The sequence below is a fragment of the Somniosus microcephalus genome, chromosome 1 (assembly GCF_052327205.1).
Source record: "Somniosus microcephalus isolate GS21.2 chromosome 1, FLI_Smic_1.0, whole genome shotgun sequence".
Classification (NCBI taxonomy): Eukaryota; Metazoa; Chordata; class Chondrichthyes; order Squaliformes; family Somniosidae; genus Somniosus; species Somniosus microcephalus.
In genome coordinates this window covers 386,808,121-386,828,194 of record NC_140987.1, presented here as the reverse complement: position 1 = coordinate 386,828,194, position 20,074 = coordinate 386,808,121, and the positions used below count along the sequence as shown (strand labels likewise).

The following is a 20,074-nucleotide window of genomic DNA, read 5'->3' as shown; positions in this document are numbered from 1 at the left end:
GGGTCCCGACACCATCCCGCCCCCAACCCGCCTCCATGCCAGTTTCAAAGGAGACGGGTACCCGCCCCGCACTGGGACCCGCCTACCCGAGGCGGGAAGGGATTAGTGCCAATTAACTGCCTGTTAACAGTAGTTAACAGGCAGTTTTTAGCCTAATCCTTATTTTTAATCTTGAACTGTGGGATTCCCGATGGCTCCAAACCACGCCAAGTTAGAGGAGTCGGGCCGTCGGGTTGAAGGACTTGGAGGGGTCGAGATGTCGGTGTTCTGGTAAGTGATGTGTGCATGAGTGCAAAGGTAAGTGTGTTTGGTGTGTCTAAAGTGATTAAAGAAGTGTAAATTACCTTTTCTTACCTTTACAGCCTTCCTTCCTTTAGGACCCAGGAGTCCGTCATCTCACCGGCACAGAAAGCAGAATGGCTGCGAACTGTCAAAAGTGACAGCCTGCAGCTTTCTGTGCAGGAGAGATTTCTAACTGAGTCTGTAGAGAAGAACTCAGGTTAGAAGTAAGACTGTCAGTGTTTGACAGCTTCAAAACGCTGATATTTCATCTGGCAAAATCTGACAGATGAAATTTCAGTCTGTGACGTCACCTGTTGCCGGGTGGCCCTTAATTGGCCTGCTGAGCCTGCTGGGCGGGCTCAACAAGGTCAATCAAGTTAAAATTGCGTGGATTGGCCGCATCTCAATGGAGACGGGACTACAACCCCAAAAGTTGTCATCCCGCCTCCAACCCGACTCCTCAATGAAAATCCAGCCCAACGTGTCCAGCAAGTTTACAGCGGGGTTGTCATCAGCCACACAAGATTCACACATTCCACCAGCACACAATAGAAACCAACATAAAAACAGCCATAGTTGAATATTATACACTGCAGTACCGCAACTAGATTTAGCATTTGAGACCAATTACACACACGCCCCTTCTACACTACTGAACAGCTGCTGTGCTGATTCCACAGGTTGCAGGTTGAATTTAGCCACAAAGGATCTCTGCTTTATGCGCACTTGCTCCAAAGCTGCAAATGAAGCTACTGCAGAATTAGTGCCAAGTCCAGTTGTGATTTTGCCACTCCAGACAGACATTGCAGCCAGGCCTAATGTGGCAGGCCCAATGGCATGATTGGACACGGAGTGAAAACCCCACCCCAGGAGGGTTTTGATGCCTCCAACAGAAAGTGTATCAGATTGTTTACACTACAAGGTTACTGTTAATGGAAAGCTTGCTATCACAGCCAACCCTATAAGATAAAGGAAGCATTAAGAGTCTAAGGGGGAGAAATTGGGTATAGCCCCGTTTGGGGCGCTAGTTCTGGCGAAGCGCAAAGCCTAGCGCCAGTTGCGATTTAGCGCCACCTGGCGCGATATTGGGTCGTTGCGCCCGAGGGTGATTGCAGCGCTAAATCAGGCGCTGCACGAGGCTCTTAAGGCACTAACCCGGGGGCGCAACCCAATTTAGCGGCGGCGGGGCGCAGCGCAGGTTCTTTCAATAATCACTTTCCCTGAGACACACTGGCGGCGGCCAGCTCTTAAAGGGGCAGGTCAATTGGCATCACCAGACACACTCACTGCCTTGTAGGCCTTCAAAGCGGTGGGAGCCTACCTGTGGCGCACCAGCCTAGCAAGAAATGGAAAGGGTGAGGCAGAGGGCGGAACGCCTCACTGATGGGGCATTGGATGCTTTGGTTGGCGCAGTGGAATCAAGGCCAAGGAAGATGGTTGGAATGTGATTTATGTTTTGGACAGTCTCCCAGGTGTGAGAGGCAGTTATGTGTCAGTGTATTAGTTTTGCTTTCTGTTGCCATAGCTTTCTCATGTTTGAAGGAACCACATTTTGTGTAATGAAACACTTTCTTAATTTACAATGGCCATGCCTTCTATTTACATGCATCTTGCCCTTCACAGGCTTGGGGGTATCAGACCGGTTCCATTCCTGTTCTTGGAATGGCAGCAAGCATTCCGTGAGAGGGGCCTAGAAGCTACTTCTGATCAGCCTCTGACACGCAGCCTGAGAAGAGCCGCTCGCGTAGAAGTTCAGGCCAGCAGGCATCTTCTCAGCCACCGACAGCGATGTCCTGCACCTTATCTGAGGCTGCAGATCTAGCTGAAGCAGCTGGCACAGCTCAGTCACCACCTCCTTTCTAAATCACAGCCTTCTGACACACTGCTCCTCCGGCATGTTCATGTAGGAAAACTGCTGTCGGAAAACCCTGCCAGCGTAAGGTCTGCTGTGGCGACGTCTGTTGGCCCTCCTCCGTCTGGCCATGCCCGCCCCCCTCTCCCAGCGTCTCCGTGCCCTTTCCAGATGATTCAGCAGCAGGACGTTCCCCTCCAATGCAGCCCCCATAATAAGTGCCCACAGGAAGGTTCCCCGTTGTCAAGGCTCACCAACAGCAAGGTGATGGTCAGAAGGCTGAAGATCGTCTGCCTGCGCTGGCTCAGTGGTCAACTGGCTCTCAGTGTGCAGCTCAGCAACTCTTTGTAGCTCTCGAGGAAGTTGTGCACCAAAAATGGCTGCCGCTTTTAAACCACACCAATCCCCTTTAAATAACGCTCCTCCAGCCTGAGAGCGACTTGGTAAGGTCCAGGTAAGCTGTTACTATTAGCGCCAGGCGCTACGGAGGGGGGCGCCACTGAATTCCCAGGCCGGGGCACCCAAAAGGCGTTGCACACTCAAATGACATCATAATCAGCCTGCACCCATTAGCAGGCGCTAAGATTTAGCGCCGGTGCTAAATGCATGCTCAATATGGGGCGAGGCGCTAGGCGCCTTGTGCCCGCCCAGAAATTGGCTAACGCCCCACTTCTCGGCCTCTTTAGGCGTTAATCGGTGGCGCAACCAACCGAATTTCTCCCCCTAACTGTTTACTGATAGGATACAAAATTCCACACCTCTTTTTCAAAAGACTGTGCCAATGAGCTTCTGCAAAACAAGCAACTGAAACACGTGTGGAAAAACTTTCTGCAGAATTAACACATATTAAATTTTAAAGTAATTTTGGTCTTCATTACTTTATGCTTCTTACGAAATGCAAACATATTTAATCACTCAGGATTTGCAAAGACCTCCCAGTGGGAGGCAAAGGAAATGAAGCTGTGGGGAGACTGTCTGCATCCACAGGAACATTGCAGGGTACAGTCAGTGCGCACTTCCCTGCTCTCAGAAACATGCAATGAGTTAGAAGGAACTAAACAGTAAGTTATTCCAAGGCACTGAAAAACCTATTAAAACATTTTCCAAGTTTAAAAAAAAACATAAAATGCATCCTCCAACAAATAGGTTGTACCACAAAAACAGGTGCCATTTGGAATTGTGAACTGAGGATATTCTATTGAAAGCTACAAACTAACCAGGTTGCACCGAATTTGCTGAGCTCAGCCGAAACACTAAAGTTGGTACCGGTTTCCTGGATTAGAGCGGGATGAAATAAGGGGGGGGGGAAAATAACCGGATTTGCTGCTGCCTAATTGCCATGTAGCAATCCCTGCTCGACGTACTGGTCTGCAGATATTAGAGGAGGGCAGAATCAGGCTCGACTGTAATGCCTCTCACTGTCAAAATAGCCTGCCAACACTCAGCGTCAAGGTTTACATGTGAATATTTGCTATTTGGGCAGGTTGTTGAAGGGCAACTGGTGCTGCTGTACCTTTCAAGAATCCACTGCTAAGAGAGGAGAGGAGAAAGAAAAACCGATGAGCGAAAAGAAAAATCTACAAGCAGACAGAAACATTCACTCGCCTGTTCTTCAATCTTATTGTAACATCCATCAGGGTTAGAATCCTTCAATCAACACATACTGTTACTGAGCTCAAACAATTCATAAGTTTGACAGTTTAAATTTGCAAAGTGAGGGGATAAAAGTTACTATTTATTATGTCACAGATTAACTGAACAAAGTTTGTACACAGACGATCAGATATCACTGCCTTGCAATGCCCTCTCAAGGTGGAAGGGAGGGAGGAGGGGGAGAAGAGAAAGCAGGCATGAGAACTGGATCTGTCTCACTTGCATCTCTGGTTAGCTCAGTATATGAGGCATTGCGAATACGCCTGAAGAAGTCGAGACCCATACTATCCCAGTTTTTTGGCAAATAATTTTTTTTAAATACTTCTTTCTCCAATCTTAAAGTAATGGATTTTATGATGCCAATATACTCTTCTGGCACTTGCATAAAGAGGAGTTTTTGGCAAAAATGTTGACACTCTTGCTCAATCAGGAACAATGTGACTACGGTTGAATGCACCTCTGCCCCGATTATAATCAACCTTCTGACCCCTCCAGCCTTAGTAAACATAATTTGGTGAATGTTCTGCTCATCTATCTTGTAAAACTCCTGAAGAGAGAGACTAGGAGTTCCAGTTTCAATCTTTTTCTGTGCAAAGCAGAGCAGAGCCATGAGATACGTGAGCGAATGCCGACAAAGCTCCCTATGGCAAGCAAGCAAAGCGTAAAAGGGGACAAATGAACCTACATGCAGTAATGAAAATCTCACTGGAAAATAACTGTATATTATTTTAAATATGAATTTTGGATATGTAGAAATCTACCATTAAATTTGGTCATTGGCCTACTCTCATGAAGGTCTTGACTTGTCTGTGGTACAGTTCTACAGGGTCTGCCAGCACTCCGTTACCTCTTCCCAGTTGCCATTCTTCACATCTGAATCTAGATATCGAACATCAGGTTATTTGTGGATGGCATCATTAGAACCCGAGTCCACCCTTGTCTGTGCCCAACATTCATACACTTGCATTTTCTAGCAGAGGTCAGGATTAACAACCCGAGCAAATTCTGGCCCATGGGCACTGAGGCAAATTGCAGTGCCACCTAAGTTGGTCAGCTGGTTAGTAATCACAGTTTTGCCACATTAATCCTTTAGCCAATGATGAGAGAAAGCTGCTTTAAAAAAGAAAGAGTTTGTTTAAAATCTATTTTAAAAAAGAACCTGCATTTATAGAATAATTAACCATTCATGGGGGCCAAAATCCGTTGGAGGTACTGATCATTTATCAAAAGGAACTATGGGGGAAAAATTCAGTTGGTTAACGGCTCCTGTTAGCGCCTCTGGGGGGCACTAAAGGGGCGCTAGGAACTTGGCGCCCGAGCGCGACGATTTTAGCGCCACTCGCGAAATTGACCAGTCCTTTTGCGGTGGCGCTAAACACTACTGCCACGATCTCCTGCACCCGCAGATCATGACATCAGTCAAGCGTGCAACACCCCAGACCGGATATGGAGTCGCGCCCCCTGCCTTAGCACCTGCCGCTAGGAACGGCACGTAGAGGGGAACGTTTTCAAGTCGGGAAGGGGCTGGGGAAGCGCTATTTAAAGGCGGGCTCTTCCTGCCTTTTCTTGTCAGCAAAATTTTTGGTTTTAACGCTGTCCTAAGGAGTTTTGGCCCTCAGCACCACTTTTGAGGTTCCTAAGCGCCGAGCTCTTTCCCTGGGCCTATCCATTAGTGCTTCTAACACAATTGCTTTTGGAGGTCTCTCCAGGCCGAGATTCAAGGCTGCAATGAGCAGGGTGTGGCTGGCCAGCAAGATGGCCCTTCCCCTTTAAGAACGGGACGGCGCCAGTCTGTCTGGCTTCCGTGGTAATTGGCATCGCCTGAGCTTCGGTAGCGCTCTGAGGTAGTGCCTCGCTCCCTGACGTTTGCGCCTTGAGAGATGTGTTGTGCCTGATTTAGCGCTCAAATCACCTCCGGGGCAATAGCGGCGAATTTTGCAGTCGGAGGCGATAATTAGCGGCGGGCGCTAAACTTTGCGTCCAGCTGATATTAGCACCCCAAAATGGGCGATACCCAATTTTTCCCCCTATATGTTTGATGAGAAATTGTGCCTTAGAGGAAATGGTTTTAAAAGCCAAAATGTGACTGAACTTTCAAAAGGAACCTAAAAACAAATGAAAAAATTCCCCAGCTTTATTCCTGGTTAGATGATCTCAACCAGGATGGCAGCAAGTACAGTATAACTGACTTCACCACCGAGCCCTGCCCCATCCCCCAGGCTGGGGTGGTGGAAAAAGAAAAATGAACCAGTTTACCCACTCTCAATCGCCATATCCTACTGGAGAGTGCACATGTTCATATTGGAGGAGGGCACAATTAGACTCAGCTGGGATACCACTCACGGTCGATGTCCTTCAACAATCACGGTCTAGGCTCAAAGATAAAGAATGGGCACTTGGATGAGACAGTGAAGGGGCATCCGACACAGTTGCATTTAATGAAAATACCAACACTTGTTTTGTTACTGTGTTATCACATCATTGCCTACAATTGGATAATCCAAAGCACGCCTGTTTTAAACAGCTGGGTAGGACACGGTGATAATTGTTTAAAATTAAAACCCTGAGGACTCTACCAATGTCAAGATACCACCCGGTAAAGGCAAGAAAAATCCCAGGTTCAATCCCCATTCTGTGCCAAGTTAAATCATCTCAGCCAGGTGAGTAATTGGTCCATTACAATTAGCTTTAGTGCCCCAAGCAAAATCAGCAGCAACTCCTGCTAGAAAGTGTTTTCTTCATACATCAGATTTGGTCTGTGATTCACCACCTGCTGACATATGCTGCCGAGGCTCATATGAAGAATGGCCACTTTGGTAAGGTAATTGCAGATGCCCATGGAACCAGACTCTGGGAGGGGGAGTGAGGAAGAGAACTGGGGGAGGGGGAATAAAATGTCACAAGTACAGAGGGGACAAGTCAGTATCCATGGACAGAAAGTCATAACAAATCTTTTTACTTGTTGCAAAGTGAAGCTGGACATTACAATGCAACGGCAACATTAAGCTTCATTATGATAATGGAGCACTGAACAGAAGAGCATCATAAACTTGGGCTGTGGCAGGTTTGGGGAAAAACTAGAATACTACAGCTGGTCAGCTAGTGGCAGAGGCAGAGCATTCCCGAGTGCAATTTCAATCCTAATTGGTTTCCTTTGCATCAACCTACCACTTTTTAATTAAAAAAATATTAATTAGCATTATAGGAAAATATCCACGCATCACACTGAAGTATTGTAATTCTATTTCAACATTACTTGAAGTTTTATTACCTCACGCTTTTGCTCCAGATTTTCTCCATGTGAACGGTACAACTCAAGAATAGATGTTGAATTTGTGGAAAACTGTAAATAAATAGAAAGTTATTAATATGCTGATCCTAATCCTAATTTCAAATCCTCCAGCGCCATCCTTTCCCACTACATCAATGGTATTTTTCATTATCACCTGCCCTCTCACACCAATATTATCATTCCCACATGTTCTTAAACCAGAAAATTCACTCTCTTGTTTATACTCTTACCTCCCTTGCTTCCAAGCATTCCAGATGGTACTGATAATAATAGTAATAGAGTAATCAAATGGTTATTGTCAAATTATAATTGTAAGCAAAAAGATTGATACCCCATATATGGAAAAAGGGCAAGGGGAAATTCTGGCGGGTATTTTTCTCTTGTCAAGGAAGTTATGAAGGAATTACAAATGTTCTCATAGTTCAAAATTGTTTGTTTCATCTGACTGAGTTTATGTTCAATTCCCAACCATGTCATTTGGTGGGAATAAGTGTTGGGGCATGTCTAGTTGGCCTGTTAAAATCAGTTGCAACATTAACGACAGTCCAAAACACCAGTGCCTTCTTTCTCAACTGAAGTGGCATTGCAGTATCAATAGTATCCTCAGCCCATCTCGATCACTGTTTTAGATCCAATCTTGTTCTCAGAATGCCTTATTCAGGAAACAAATTCCACATTAAACCAAAATGGGTTGTGGTTGATCACAAGTATTCAAAACCAAGTATACATACAGGTGTTGCAGGTATTCACCTACTATTAATACTATATAGCCTTAACCATTACGGGAATGACTACAGGATAACGCTTTGTTTTTAAATGAACAAAGGATCTTTCCGCAGACAAGGACCAAAGTTTATATACTTTATATGCCCCAAACCAAGTAAATTGACCGGCATGCGAAAGTTAAACCCAAGGCGGTGTGTTGGAAAATAAATCAACTTGCCCAGAGAGGTGTGATAGACAAAAACACAGCTTGTTCTCACTCATGTTTCTTAGTACAGGTAAAAGATCTCAAACCTTCATGGCATGCAATCACATGCACTTATGGTCCTTTTACACTGCATCATCAATGGAGCCCATGGCTTCACCGGCAGCACTGTGCGGCCTCCAGAAATGCGGTTTTCCTCAGGCTCCTGAACAGGCAGCAGCATCAAGAATAGCAAATATTTATTTCTTGCCAAATTTATCCTCTCTCCCTGCCTGAGGCACTGGCTCCTTTCTGGGATACAGTTCCACACGTACTTGACACCAGTAGCTCACCCAGCCAACCATTATTCATTTATGAGCACTGACAGTGAGCGTCGAGACAGTATTTAACCATGGCATGAGGCCATCACAGCTGAATCTGGTCCTATTCTCACCAAATATCCACATGCAAGGTCTTCCACCAGGAATCACTGGATTGCCAGCGTGATCAGGAAACTGAGCCAGCTTTCTTAATCCAGAGGTGCTGAGGCCAATTGTTGCACCTCAGCTAGTACCATGGCTGGGATCAGCTAACTCAGCACAGTCCTGGAATCAAACCTGTGACCATCTTGTCTGTACAACTTAGTGCTACATCGGGCTTTTAGCTCCTGAACTATTGCGAGACCATGGCCGCGGTTTCCCCTACTACCTCGGCGGGTCTGGTGCGGCCAGGGTCGGTGGCGGGTCCCGACCCCGCTGCTGGCTCCAGCCCACTGTCCAGTGATTTGATGTTGATTGGGTTGGTTAAGCCCACCCAGCGCGTTTTCCGGCCAATTGAAGGAAGCGGGTCTGGGGACGTCATTTGATGATGCATCATCAGCCGGTTTCCTTAAATGGACCATGCGCAAATTTATTTTGACAGTTCTGCTGTCAGTGTTCTACAACATTGAGGTGCTGCAAACACTGACAAGCACTGCACAGGGGTGTGTGTACGGCTGCATCCAGGCTTATGGAGGGAGTCACAGCACGCAGGGAGGTCCTCTTCCCTTCCAATGGACAGAAGAGGAGAGACCTCCCCAGGAGACCAACGCAGCCTGGTTGCACATTGCACAGGACACAAGCAGGGATGTTGTCAGGAGGACCAGGCTGCAGTGGCGTAAACCTTTCAATGATCTTAGAACACGAAACGTTACTGCAAAGCCACACTCAACCTCATCCTGCTGTGCCACTCATCACGCCCCCATCACTCTGCCTTCCCTACCCTACTCCTGCACATCCTTACTCACACCAACTTACCTTGCACCTCCACCCATCCCTCTCTATCGACATTATCGCTTCCCCATCTCACTAGCCACCCCTCACACTCACCCTCATCCTAGACAAATATCAACTAACAACACACAAGGGTAGGCACTTGAGTGTTTTAGCCAATGTTCATGTGAAGTTTCTGTTCTCTGCTATCAAACATTGAAATCTTTATTTTCAACACTTTGCGTTCTTAAGACAGATTTGTGTGCACCTTTGGAAATGGCTTAGTGAGTTGCAGTGAATGGTGAGACATAATGGTACCCCCCGCAATGCTGAGGAGTGTGAAAGGAATGGCTTGGGCATTGTAGGGATGCTTTATGGTGTTGGTGTGGGGGTGGTACCAACCTGGTGCATCATGTGACAGCCAGGGTGTACAGCATCAAGTGAAGTAAATCTGGCCATGGTGAGGCCATCCCTGGCCTCCCGGGCAGCAATGTGGTCCCGGGTGCTGATGCCCTCCCTCCTGTGCAGCATCAGTTGATTGCGGAGAAGGTTGGTGTTGTTGTTGGTGCTGCTGGTGTGCCTGGTGTTGTGGCTGATTGTGGTGGGATTCTGAGGACCAAGGTGAGATAGTTTCAAGGGCACCGATGCTGATGTAATAGATGGCAGGTGAAGTAGAGATGACAGAAGCGATCTGTCAATGGTGAGAGAGGTTGTTCCAATGAGGTGACACTGAATAGAGAGTTTATTCCAAAAACTTGCAACCTGCATAAAGCTCAATCTGTCTTCCAAATGCAGTAAGCAACAGCTTCTGAGCTTGGAAAGTGAACAGCTGTGAGTTGGCAGCTTTTATAGTACATTTGTAGTTGTCAAGTAAAGAGATGATTTCATGGTAACACAACTCCCGACCTGCTTACCTCACATGATCCCCAAGCAGCGTGGACCCCATGGGCGACCTCGTAAAATTTAAAGATGAACTCAAAATACTTTTTAAGTGGCTCTTAACAAGGTCATAATGACCTAAATTGCCTCCCCCGCCACTGCGTGTCGGGTCTGTTCAGCGTCGGCAGACCAGACATCTAGGAAAGTTGCGTGGCAGCAGGTTGAAAGCGGGTTCCCGACCCGGTCAAAAAACAAATTTCCCACCCGACCCACCACCAAACGTGCCCGCTGACCCACTGAAAAATCCCCCCCCATTTGTTTATGTTGAGATAACATTCTGGTAGAACTGGAGGGTGGAATGTGTTGTCACATTTTCTTCCCACCTCTAGGACATGATTTGAATGCAGCTCAGGTAGATGGGATTAAAGTCAACTTTATCTTTAATAGCTCCAAGGGTCAAAGAATGAGCACTCTCAACCCAGTTCCTAGTGGATGTGCTGCCCACCACACAAAACTGCCAATAATTTGGCAGTAATTGTGAATCGAGATAGTGTCTGTGACATTGTTGCAGAAAAGTAGATTTACTTTGCATCTTACCTATAAGATGCCGAAGCCATAAGTGCTTGATGTTGGCATTAAGTGCCAAAAGTGGAAAAGCAATCCATTCCCATCATTATCATCTTCATGAGTATAAAATGCACCAAAATATCTAAAATTGCCTGCTTTGTGGGTGTAAACTGCATTGTGTAGTGTGGTATTGAGCTGTACACACCAGGAAGGCTCCATGCTCAATCCCTGGCCTTTGCTGATTTAGGCAAGCTCAGCCAGGTTGATAATGGTGGTGACAGTGCTGCAAGCTGGAAGAAAGAAGAAGAAACGAGCAGAAATCAGTCACAGGGCCTGCTCTTGCTCACTATGCAGTTACTCCAACTGGAACATGTACATCGGGTGTGGGGAGGCTCAGATCCCGACAGTTCCACAAACATTCTCCGTCAAGTCTCACATATGAAAAAGGGTCAGGAATTGGAGGATAACACCCATGAAACTGAATCAAACATGAGTTACTGCCTTCTAGAAAGGAAAAGGAATAGCCCTTTTTTCATCAAAACTATATGGGCCACATTACTCAGGCTGCTGATTCTTGGGCACTACAGAGCTACGCACAAGGCCCAGGATACTACAAGAAGCCTGGAATGCCAGAAAATCCCAGCAGAATCTGGGTGGGTTGCCAAGGTGGGAAAAGACATTTATAAATAAAATTAGAGCTCAGTCAGCACACTATTTATCATAAGCGAACAGCAAATATTCATGCCAGCTACTGAAGCATTTTACAAGAAAACTGAGCCAATCCACCCACAGTATGATGGTCAAGAGTCCATCAAGGTCAGAGGGGGGGTAAAGAAAGACCATCTCAAAAAGTAAACTTTTTCCACAGGTAATTATAAACGTGAACATTTATTTTTGGATATACATTGTGCAGCAACCCCAATGACTTGGTAAAGACCGTACTAGCCATACGGATCGAAAAGTCGCAAGTTCCATTCCCACTCTGCACGGACCTTGTTAAGCTCAGGTTGGGTGACAGTAGGAATCCTAAAATTGGATTTGATGACCTTGGGCTAAGAAGAGGGTTTTTCTTTTTAAAACCATGGCTCCTGCTCCTATCTGCTAACCAGGGAGTCCTGTTGGAAAGTGGAATGGATCAGGTCTCAGCTGCGAAGGCCACCACAACTGAACAGCCCCACAACACTCACACATGAAGGGTGACTATCTGGGACTGGAGCATATAAAACCACATGAGTCATTCACTCTTTCAGGAGAGAGAAAAGTAGATGGCTGGAGGGGTAGCGTTTAAAATATGTGTATGTGATGCATCAAGCGATTCCTCGGTTTACAATAATATTGTTTGGATAAACCACTGTTTGTATTCCAATGTGTACATGCCTGGACATGCCTCGGCTGACTCCTCCCACAAGTCCTAGTATAAAGGTGACTGCTCCCCAGCCCTTTGTATTTCTGGACCGGTCGACCACTCGAGGCAGACCTTCATTCTTTTGTTAATAAAAGCCTTTAGTTACTCTCTTAACTCTCAGTCTAATTGATAGCGCATCAATTTTATTAACAAAATTTTTATAATGGAGAAGATCCTCACACCAGCATGCCTGGACTTAGATCATCGGGAGGCGGACTCATCCACCAAGTTTACTCACTGGCTTAAGTGTTTCGAAAAATTCCTGACCGCCTCCGCAGCAATCAAATCGGACGAGGACAAACAGGATGTCCTGACCTCCAAAGTGAACCACCGAGTGTACTCGGTCATCCAAGACGCGACCTCGTACGCGGACGCTATCAAGCTCCTCAAGGACCAGTACACGCGCCCAGTGAACGAAGTGTACGCCAGGCACCTTCTGGGGAGTCGTAAACAACAACCTGGGGAATCGGCCGTGGAATACCTTCAGGCAGTCTGTGCTTGGCCGGGCCTGTGGTTGTAAGGATGTAAAGGCTGCCGTGTACACAGAGGAACTTATCCGGGACGCTTTTGTAGCGGGCCACAGATCCAATTACACCCGACAGCGACTGTTGGAGCAGAGTGACCTCGACCTCAACAAGGCCTCTGAACTCGCACTATCATTGGATGCAGCCTACCGGGGCATGGATGCCTACTCCTCTGCACCGTGGACGCCGCGGGGAATGACAGCCTGGGACACGGTAGGACCGCCTCATAGCGCCGTGCCACCCCAGCCACACCCCAGCAACGGCCCAACTACCGCAGCAGTGTCCCAAGGCCAGAAATGCTACTTCTGTGGCCAGGCAAAACACCCCAGAGCGCGCTGCCCGGCGAAAAACGCGATCTGCTCGGGCTGCGGGAAGAAGGGACACTACGCTAACGTCTGCAGGGCCAAAGCCACCCCGAACCCCAGCAGCGCCGCGTGTGGGCCATGCGGGCCGCCATCTTGGGCCTCCCCGGCCAGGTGCGAACCACCGGTACAGCAGCCATTTTGGACGCCTCCAGCCACATGGGGATCATGGACGCCGCCATCTTGGACGACAGCCGGAACGCAGCAGGCCCCCAACACCGCCTCATCTGATACCCGCAGCGACACACCGCCCCCTACGCTGGCATCCGTTACACTGGACCAAGCGAGACCGCACCAGCTGGCCAGTTCCACAATGGACATTAAGGTAAATGGCCACGATGCAATCTGCCTTTTTGACTCTGGGAGCACGGAGAGCTTCATCCACCCCGACACGGTGCGGCGTTGCTCTCTCCCAGTCCTGCCTGCGCACCAGCGGATTTCTATGGCCTCCGAGTCCCAGTCGGCAGACATCGGCGGCTACTGCGTAGTGACACTCGTAGTAGACGGGACCGTGTACGATCATTTTAAACTTCTGGTCCTGCCCGACCTCTGCGCTGCCGTCCTGCTGGGGTTAGATTTTCAGTGCCACCTTAAAAGTGTTACGATGGCGTATGGTGGACCCCTGCCCCCACTCACAGTCCGCAGCCAGCAGCTCCCAAATTGCCCACCGCGCACCAGGTGCAACCTCTCCACACTCAGAGTCACCCCCCCCCCCCACTGTTTGCTAACCTCACCCCCGACTGTAAGCCCATCGCCACAAAGAGCAGGCGATACAGTGCCGGGGACAGGGTTTTCATTAAAACCGAAGTGGAGCGGCTCCTGAAGGAAGGGATTATTGAGGGCAGCACCAGCCCCTGGCGAGCCCAGGTTGTGGTCGTTAAGACCGGCGAGAAGCAGCGCCTGGTCATCGACTACAGCCAGACAATAAATCGCTACACCCTGCTGGACGCCTACCCACTCCCCCGCATAGCGGATATGGTCAACCAGATTGCGCAGTACCGCGTCTTCTCGACCATTGACCTGAAATCAGCGTACCACCAGCTCCCTATCCGCCCTGAGGACCGCCAGTATACTGCCTTTGAGGCAAACGGCCGCCTCTACCACTTCCTTAGGGTTCCCTTTGGCGTCACCAACGGGGTCTCCGTCTTCCAAAGGGAGATGGACCGGATGGTAGATCAAAATGCGTTGCAGGCCACTTTCCCATATCTGGACAATGTGACCATCTGCGGCCGTGACTTGCAGGACCATGACGCAAACCTCGAAAAATTCCTCCGCACCGCCCAACTCCTGAACCTGACATATAACAAGGAGAAGTGCATATTCCGCACAAACCGCCTCGCCATCCTTGGCTGTGTTGTGGAACACGGAGTCATCGGCCCCGACCCCGACCGGATGCGTCCCCTTATGGAACTCCCACTGCCCCACTGCCTCAAGGCCCTGAAGAGGTGCCTAGGGTTTTTCTCCTATTATGCCCAGTGGGTCCCCTACTATGCGGACAAGGCCCATCCGCTGATCAAGTCCACCTCTTTTCCCTTGACGGCAGAGGCCCGCTTAGCCTTCCACCGTATCAAGGAAGACATTGCCAAAGCCACCATGCACGCAGTGGACGAATCCATCCCCTTCCAGGTGGAAAGCGACGCGTCCGACTTTGCCCTGGCCGCTACCCTCAATCAGGCGGGGAGACCCGTGGCCTTCTTTTCACGAACCCTCCAAGGCCCGGAGACCAGACACTCCGCTGTTGAGAAGGAGGCCCAGGCGATTGTGGAGGCTGTGCGTCATTGGAGGCACTACCTGGCCGGAAAACGATTTACCCTGCTCACTGACCAACGTTCAGTTGCTTTCATGTTTAACAACAAGCAGAGGGGCAAAATCAAAAATGACAAGATCTTGAGGTGGAGAATCGAACTTTCCACCTACAATTACGAGATCTTGTACCGGCCCGGGAAGCTCAATGAACCCCCGGATGCGCTATCGCGTGGCACCTGCGCCAGCGCACAGATCGATAGACTGCGGGCCCTCCACAATGACCTCTGCCACCCGGGGGTCACCAGGTTCTTCCACTTCATCAAGGCCCGCAACCTGCCTTACTCTATTGGAGGAGGTCAGGACCATGACCAGGAACTGCCAAGTCTGCGCTGAGTGCAAACCGCACTTTTATAGACCAGACAGGGCCCACCTGATAAAAGCCACTCGCCCCTTCGAGCGCCTGAGCGTTGATTTTAAAGGGCCTCTCCCCTCCTCCGACCGCAATGTGTACTTCCTCAATATTATTGATGAGTACTCCCGTTTCCCGTTCGCCATCCCCTGCCCGGACATGACCAGTGCCACGGTCATTAAATGTCTGAACGACCTCTTCACCCTGTTCGGTTTCCCCAGCTATATCCATAGCGACCGGGGCTCATCGTTTATGAGCGACGAACTCCGTCAGTACCTGCTAACTAGGGGTATTGCCACAAGCAGGACCACCAGTTACAACCCCCGGGGGAACGGACAGGTGGAAAGAGAAAATGCGACAGTTTGGAAGGCCGCCCTGCTAGCCTTAAAGTCTAGGGGCCTTCCAACCTCCCGCTGGCAGGATGTGCTCCACTCTATTCGGTCACTGCTCTGCACTGCCACTAACGTCACCCCTCATGAGAAAATGTTTGTCTTCCCAAGGAAGTCCACATTGGGGACATCGCTACCGCCATGGCTGACGTCCCCAGGGCCGGTCCTACTGAGAAGGCACGTGAGGACCCATAAAACGGACCCCCTGGTCGAGAGGGTCGACCTCCTCCACGCCAACCCCCAGTATGCTTACATTGCATACCCGGACGGGTGGGAGGACACAGTCTCCATAAGAGACCTTGCACCCTCGGGGGCCGCAGTAACCCACTACTCACTACCACCCCCCCTCCCACGATCCGATATCCAGCCCCAGCAGACGGCAGGCCTGGGCCCCGCGACCTGCTCGACATCTACGAGGACGACACGCCTGTGCCACAGCCCACGCAGGACTCGACGCCGGAAGCTCCACTACCCCTGCCGTCGCCACGCCGATCACAGCGCCAGACAAGACCTCCGGAGAGACTCCAATACACTAACTTTTAATACACTTCACCCCGCCGGACTCAATTTTAAACAAGGGGTGAATGTGGTAAACCACTGTTTGTATTCCACTGTGTACATGCCTGGACATGCCTCGGCTGACTCCTCCCACAAGTCCTAGTATAAAGGTGACTGCTCCCCAGCCCTTTGTATTTCTGGACCGGTCGACCACTCGAGGCAGACCTTCATTCTTTTGTTAAAACTCTCAGTCTTTTATGAGTAATTGATAGCGCATCACTAACCAGGGAGTCCTGTTGGAAAGTGGAATGGATCAGGTCTCAGCTGCGAAGGCCACCACAACTGAACAGCCCCACAACACTCACACATGAAGGGTGACTATCTGGGACTGGAGCATATAAAACCACATGAGTCATTCACTCTTTCAGGAGAGAGAAAAGTAGATGGCTGGAGGGGTAGCGTTTAAAATATGTGTATGTGATGCATCAAGCAATTCCTCGGTTTACAATAATATTGTTTGGACAAATACAAGCACACACAATAGAATAGGTATTGTTGCAGGGACAGGTTGCTTGTACAAGACAGCGTTAATATGTATTATTGTCTGTGAGTATCAACTCTTCCTCATACTGCCAAGCTCAGTCAATCCTCCAGTCGGATATCCCACATTCCCAACCCCAGTATTAAGTCATGTACAAATCACCTTTATTTTTTTTACATTAATCAGAATTACCACTTTTTCACTGGGTGAGATTATATTTATATTGAGAGGGAGACAGAGATAGAGAAAGAAAGCAGATGGTAAGTCCACTAAAAATGACATGGTGAAGTATCAAAAAAGGATTTGTGAAATATGTCGACTTCACCACTTATGCAATAAGCCCTCTGTAATAAAGAAGCTGCACAACACCAGATTAAAGTTCACCTTAGTACACTACACCCCCGCAAAAAAATGCCAGTGGTGATCCACACATTACATATAGTGGCACCGAACATAGGAGAGAAGGGAGACTGGACAATCTGCATGCCTAAAAAGATAGGGATTAATATACCATCCACAATGTAAAATCAATACAGTGCTAGAATGAACAGTTTTGGAACAGGCTCACTCTACTGACAGTAAGGACGTGACAATGTTTTAACATGCTTTCAACACTCGTGACTAGTTCAAAGTTTTGTTACCACCCAATTCCCACTACCCTCTCACTCCGGCTCCAAAACACAGATCGGAACATTTGCAAAGCTTTGATGACCCACCCTGCCAACCCAAAAATGACCAAAGGGAAAAGGTGTGAGCACCCATCATTCTTCAATGTGGCGTCTGGAAAAAAGCTCTGGAAGAAAAAGAAAAATTATCCATTGTGATTGGTGGAGAAGCTTAGTATACTTGATCTGAATTGATCCAGTAACCTGCTGGAATTGCAAAAGGGAAGGATTGAAGATTGTTGATGAAAGAGACCAAAGAAAGGATAATCTAGATCAATGCGACTGAGAGTCAGTCTTCAAATATACAGCTGACAATCACAATATACTGAGTCAGCTCACAAAGACATATAGCCAAGGTACTTTACTTTCATAAGCTATGCATAAAGGTTATTCAACTGCTCATTTAATGCATGTTGCTCTTCTTGCTGAAAAAGGCTTTTAGCAGAAAATGCCAAGTATATGCTCAGTGAGGTTTCTGCCTCTCATGAATTATTGTACGCTTTTTGCTGAGGGGCATAGAGGTTACATTGCAGGATTATGAACTACTTTTCAATCTCCGAACTCTGGGGAGCCAACTGTTCAACCTGTTTCACCCTGGAATAGGTGGGGACCCTATGATTCTCAAGTTATGGACATTGTAGACATTCCTTATAAATTAGGCAGTCTCAAAGATCCTTTGGTGATGGTCACACATCATTCATAGGTTGGTTCCTTTTCTGTTGGTGAATGGCATGTTGCAAATGTTTGAAAGACCACATGGTTGCAGTCAACAGCAACATGTACCATGGGACAGTGCAGAGTGCCTGGTAGAAGGTTGTGCCATCATGAATGCCAACAGCACCACACAAAGGCAGCTGCCAAGAGGCTTCTGCACATCAAAATACCTGGCGAGGTGAAACTACTTAAAATTTTCCTAATCAAATAGAATGGTTAGGGTTAGATGGGGCAGGCCTCTTCTCACTCTGTTGAACACTGATTGCGGCTGCATGCAAAACACTCATGACAACCATACAGCTCTTTCATTGCTCACTCAACATGCATGGCCATAACACAGCAGTACACATTTTCTACTTGCAAATTAAAATTGGAAATCTGGTCACACATCTTTAAAAGGAGTGCTCTGAAAAGTTCTTCCAACAAAAACTAGCTGCATGTTCATTTACTTGCACACTGGAGTATAGGATGGGCACTTGAGTGACACTGCATGTGCTCTGAGACTTGTAACATCTCTACATTTTCCCTGCTTGCAGGACAATAACAAGAGTTAGCAGAAGCAATTTTAAGCTCTTTTACGCCTTCAAGGGGGCAGCTGTTGAAGTCATCAAAGAAAGTAGAGGCAGATAAAGCTACAGGACTGGTACTATCCTTTTACTACTATTTCTTCTCCCTATACTCACACATAAAGGCACAAAATCCAGCGGACAATGATGCGCAAGCCTCCTCTAGGCTACTTCAGCATTCAAAGAACACCAATTATAATCAAGGCTACATAGAATGACAGAAAATATTTTTAAAATGTTTTCTCTCGGGATATGAGCATCGCTGGCAAGAGCAGCATTTATTGCCCATCCCTAGGTGGCCTTGAGAATGTGGTGGTGGGCCATCTTCTTGAACCGCTACAGTCCATGTGGTGAAAGTACTCCCTCAATGCTGTTAGGTAGAGTGTTCCAGGATTTTGACCCAACGACAATGAAGGAACGGCGATACACACCAGAAGGGCAGTAGGACCAACCAGGCACTTCAGCGTTGGATGTGGTGCAACCAGTTGCATGGACTCGTCAAGCCCTAACACAAGAAAGTACAGGCTGATCTCAATCCCAGGAGGCTTTCTTTGACAACTAGCAGCTGCTCACTTCACTTAATGCTCCCACCTAAAGGGATCACCAAGTTACATTCTGGAAGACACATCATAAAATATGTCCATGTGCATATTGGCTGCCACTCCAAACCCAAGCCACTCTCGGGCCCTTCTCTCCTGGCTCCTCCCTTTCCAGTCACGCCACCTTTCATTTCTTCCTTTTTTGGTACTTTCTGCACCCCACTCCCGCCAATCCATCACTACTCTTCTGCACCAGCTCATCCGAATATTCTGCTGCTCGTATACTATCCCGCACTAAGTCCCACTCATCCATCATTCTATCCTTGCTGACCTACATTTGCTCCCAGTTCTCCAATTTCTCAAACTTAAAATTCTCATCCTCGTGTTTAAACCCATTTGTAGACTCGCCCATCCCGATCGCTATAACTTCTCTACAAACTCTCCCGAATGCTTGATTGTTCTGACTGGCCCACCCTTTACCCCACCACTGGCGGCCATGCCTTCAACCGCCTAGGCCCCACACTCCGGAAATCGCTCCGTAAAGCCCCTCCGCCCCTCCAAATTCCTCTATTCCTTTAAGACCCTCCTTAAAGCCACCTCTTCGACGAAGTTTTTGGTCACCCCTTCTAATAGCTCCTTCTTCGGCTTGCATCCAATTTTCCTTTCTACTTATGTAAAGCACCTTGGGACATTTATTTCTAAATTAAAAAAGGTGCTATATAAGTGCAAGTTGGTGTCACCAAGGTAACTATCAGGATAAAACATATTAAAGCAGATACATTCAGAAAGTGATGAAAGTGTTTCCCTTGGTGAAAAAAGCTTTAGTGACCCACTTGTTTTTTTTAAAAATATACATTTGTTCTTGTGATGTGGGTGATACTGGAAAGGCTGCATTTGCCCATCTATTGCTGCCCTGACAAAGGGGTGGTGAGCCTTCTTCATCAACAGCTAGTTCATAGCAGTAGTGTTTTTACAACTGAGTGGCTTGCTAAGCCATTTCAAAGGGCATTAAGAGTTAACCACATAGTATGGAA

General features: G+C 47.9%; 1 protein-coding gene across 2 annotated transcripts in view; it reads right to left on the bottom strand.

Moving 5' to 3' along the window:
* Positions 1–20,074, bottom strand: part of LOC147125080 (Krueppel-like factor 12) — a 220,216-nt gene that overhangs the window by 180,343 nt on the left and 19,799 nt on the right. For both annotated transcript variants that reach the window (XM_085997074.1, XM_085997090.1), the window contains exon 2: positions 7,059–7,130. In XM_085997074.1, coding sequence (XP_085853200.1) covers positions 7,059–7,130 — 72 coding nt within the window. The remainder of the gene's footprint in view (positions 1–7,058; positions 7,131–20,074) is intronic.